The sequence below is a fragment of the Arachis duranensis genome, chromosome 9 (genome assembly GCF_000817695.3).
Source record: "Arachis duranensis cultivar V14167 chromosome 9, aradu.V14167.gnm2.J7QH, whole genome shotgun sequence".
Classification (NCBI taxonomy): Eukaryota; Viridiplantae; Streptophyta; class Magnoliopsida; order Fabales; family Fabaceae; genus Arachis; species Arachis duranensis.
In genome coordinates, this window is record NC_029780.3 from 38,719,924 (window position 1) to 38,723,367 (window position 3,444).

At 36.2% G+C, this 3,444-nt stretch overlaps 1 protein-coding gene across 2 annotated transcripts; it reads left to right on the plus strand.

Moving 5' to 3' along the window:
• The first annotated feature begins 266 nt into the window (after window positions 1-266).
• On the plus strand, window positions 267-2,682 carry LOC107465482 (60S ribosomal protein L11). 2 transcript variants are annotated; one of them, XM_016084460.3, is made up of 6 exons: window positions 267-365; window positions 550-673; window positions 749-856; window positions 931-973; window positions 1,614-1,809; window positions 2,299-2,682. In XM_016084460.3, exons 2-6 carry the CDS (start codon window positions 671-673, stop codon window positions 2,492-2,494), a joined length of 546 nt encoding a protein of 181 aa, XP_015939946.1. In that variant the 5' UTR covers window positions 267-365; window positions 550-670; the 3' UTR covers window positions 2,495-2,682. The 2 variants fall into 2 exon arrangements, with proteins under 2 accessions (XP_015939946.1, XP_015939945.1); XM_016084459.3 differs by having other exon boundaries at window positions 276-365; window positions 615-673.
• Window positions 2,683-3,444: the final 762 nt, after the last annotated feature.

Consider the following 3,444-nt stretch of genomic DNA (forward strand, 5'->3'; position numbering starts at 1 on the left):
TCTAGAAATACACAGATACACGAGAATAAGCCATATTTAACAAGAATTTTTTCTCATTATAAATTAAAAAAATATATTTTTTTCCAATAAAAATATGACTTATTCCTATATACTCTGAAGACGATAATAATGATTGCCATTGTCTATTGTAAAACTTAAGAAGTTAAATTAGCCAATTTTTTTAGAATTTGAATTATAAAATTCGTCGGGTGCAATGAACTTTCTTTAAAAAACTCATATTTAAGAAATTAAAATTAAAAAAATTAGGGCAACGTAAGCATGAAGTATAAAATGCATGAGGTGGCGTAGCTGCCTCCGAAGTCCGAAGCTGAAGCACTGCAACTGCGCATCTCGGCAACTATTCGGTTTGTTACGCTTTTCTTTCGTCCAATCATTTACCGATCTATCTCTTTCACCATTTCCATTTCAACTCGAATTTCTCATGCCTTGCGCACAATTAATTGTTTTGTGCGTTTTGAGTGGATATCATAATTGTTGAATCTATGTGATTCTCTCTGTCCTTATTCGCATAATGTTATTTGTGGTTAGGGTTTAGGGTTTTGGTTCCTTTATAAACGCCGGCTTACACTTCACATTCTCTTTGATTGCTGTAGCCACTGGTCCTGTACTCTGCCGCCTTCATATTAGCTCAAATCCAAATCCAAATCCAATGGTAATCGCTCAGATCTTCTCTTGTCTTCTTTAATTTGCTTGTTTGTGTGTTGATTTGGAATGTAAATGAGAACAGGCTTCGGAGAAGAAACTTGCGAATCCAATGAGAGAGATCAAGGTGCAGAAGCTCGTTCTCAACATCTCCGTGGGTGAGAGTGGAGATCGTCTCACTAGAGCCGCTAAGGTTCGCCTCGCATTGCTTCTTCTTTTAATTTTTCTTTTTATTTATAATTAAAGTTGTTGTCTGTTTTTTTGCAGGTGCTAGAGCAACTTAGTGGCCAAACCCCAGTGTTTTCCAAAGGTTAGTTATTATAACGATTAATGAATAGTTGAATAATTCTGGTCGTAATGAATTTGTATGACTCTCAGGTTCTATTGATTAGGGTTGTTTACAAAGTAATTTGCGTCATATTATGTATGTTGCAAGTGAAATGAATGTCAAAAAGGTTCTAACTTCAAACCTTAGTGTTGGTATTGAGTCTACTTTTTTATGGTTTCTACCCAGGGTTCTGTTTTTTTCTCCGGCTTCTCTTATAGAATAGAATAGTGAAAGCATGCGTTGTGTTAGAGATAATGGTTATTTGGGTTTAGCAATATATTTACTAAACAGATTTAATTATGCCATGAATGAGAACCAGCTGTGTCGTGTAATTCACTCTTCAGCTGTTCTGGGATTCAGAGAGGGATAGGGTTAGTACTAGCATTATGACTTATTTTACATCAAGTCTACTGTTTATCCCAAAGTTATTGCTGATTTACAATTTTGCATTTTTAGTATTACAGTTCATATTGATTAATACTGTTCTTATAGCTCCACTGAATTTGTAGTCCTCCTATCCTAAGTTAAATCTGTTACCAATTTATCTTTGCTCTGATATGTTGGCATCTGTGGCTGTCTTGTCATTGATTTAGTTTTATCTTATTTCTCTTGGTTTTGACAGCAAGATACACTGTCCGTTCCTTTGGAATTAGAAGGAATGAGAAGATTGCATGCTATGTCACTGTTCGAGGTGACAAGGCAATGCAGCTTTTGGAGAGTGGTTTGAAGGTTAAAGAATACGAACTTTTGAGAAGAAACTTTTCTGAGACTGGCTGCTTTGGCTTTGGTATTCAGGAGCATATCGATTTGGGAATCAAGTAAGCTATTGGATTTCTGTGACTATTTTACATTTTTCTGCTGCAGAACATCTGTATTCAAATTTTGGATTTATCTGAACTTATTTGCTCCACTTGCTGCAACCTTTGACTCTGCCGCAAAACTCCTAATGTTTTAGTGTTTTTCTATTTCATCAAGTGGTTGGTTAAGTTGTTTTCAAGGCTTGATGGGTTTAAGAAACCAAGACTTCTACATGGCACTGCCAATTCCCTCAGTTTTCAATTCGTTCCCGTGAATTTATGTTAATTGACTTTTGTTTCATTACCTTCCAAGTTCTTTGGTTGTCAGAATAAAAAGCGCCGAGGCTTATTATTTGTTCATATTAAACGATGTTCAACATAAAGAAACTTGGTGTCGGTTCAATTGGATTTGCTTTACTTTTGGACGTAGTGTAGAAAGATTTCAAAATGGTTTTTAATTGTGGGTTTTATTTATGCTTGGGCTTAATGTTGTGTTTTATTCTGCTTCAGGTATGATCCTTCCACTGGTATCTATGGTATGGACTTCTTCGTTGTTTTGGAGCGACCAGGATACCGAGTTGGAAGGCGCAGGAGACAGAAGTCCCGTGTTGGAATTCAGCACAGGGTTACCAAAGAGGACGCCATGAAATGGTTCCAAGTGAAGTATGAGGGAGTTATTCTGAACAAGTCCCAACAAATCTCTTAATATTTTAATAGATTGGTAGGATTCAGCCTTTGGTTGTCTAGGTGTCACCCAATGATTGGCCGTTCCAATTTTCCCTCCATTTTGATTCTAATGGTTATGCCCATTCTCTAAGGATGTTAAGATATGCTATTGTTGTAATCCTTTTAGACAATTCTGGTATAAAGATTTTATAGTTTCTATCGAGCACAGTGAACTTGCATTGTTGAATACTATGTTGGTGACATACATTCTCACATGGTATTACATTTACCAGATACTTTTGCTCCTCAAAAGAAAAAAACACCCTAAACACTGGAACGAACAAAGTATTTCTGTCAGCGTTATGATTTACAAAATAGTTATGATTACGACAAAACAATCTTATCCTTTTGAGGGGGAATCGGTTATATGAATTATAGTATTTTATTATGTACCATATATATAGTATAACTGTTTAAGCATACACCACCATTTTATGCAATGTTTTAACTTTAGTTTATTGTATTTGGTCCATATCAGGAATATTCGACAAAGTTTTACGTATGAATGGTCTAATAGAAATCTCTTTTGTCTGCCCTCGGATCAGTTATAGAATATTAGAATTCTCTATAAGTAGATTTGCATTTAAATTTCAAATGCTCTAGTTCTGTTTCTATGTTCTTTGTTCCCCTAAGATAGACATTGGATTTCTTTTGAAAAAGAAAAGAAAAGAAAACCTCCCAAGAGGATGGGTCAGTAAGAAATTGAGCTGGCGAAGAGGTAGGGTGTCGCCGAAATGCGATTATGAGAGAAAAGGTAGCAATGAGCAGAGGCTGGAAAAGGAGAATGAAGAGGAAGGATGATCAGAGAAAAGGGAGCAATGAGAAGAGGCTGGAAAAGGAGAACAAAGAGGAAGTACCCCAGTTGATCCACAGCGGAGGAATGATGCCCGTAGGTGGAGGGGAATAGAATAGAGATGAAGGGAAGAGTTC

Excerpts from the sequence above, each read along its gene's own strand:
- LOC107465482 (XM_016084459.3), top strand. The coding sequence starts at position 296 with ATGAGGTGGCGTAGCTGCCTCCGAAGTCCGAAGCTGAAGCACTGCAAC. Across the intron at positions 366-614 it reads CGCATCTCGGCAACTATTCG|CCACTGGTCCTGTACTCTGC; the intron begins GTTTGTTACGCT and ends TGATTGCTGTAG. Across the intron at positions 674-748 it reads ATCCAAATCCAAATCCAATG|GCTTCGGAGAAGAAACTTGC; the intron begins GTAATCGCTCAG and ends AAATGAGAACAG.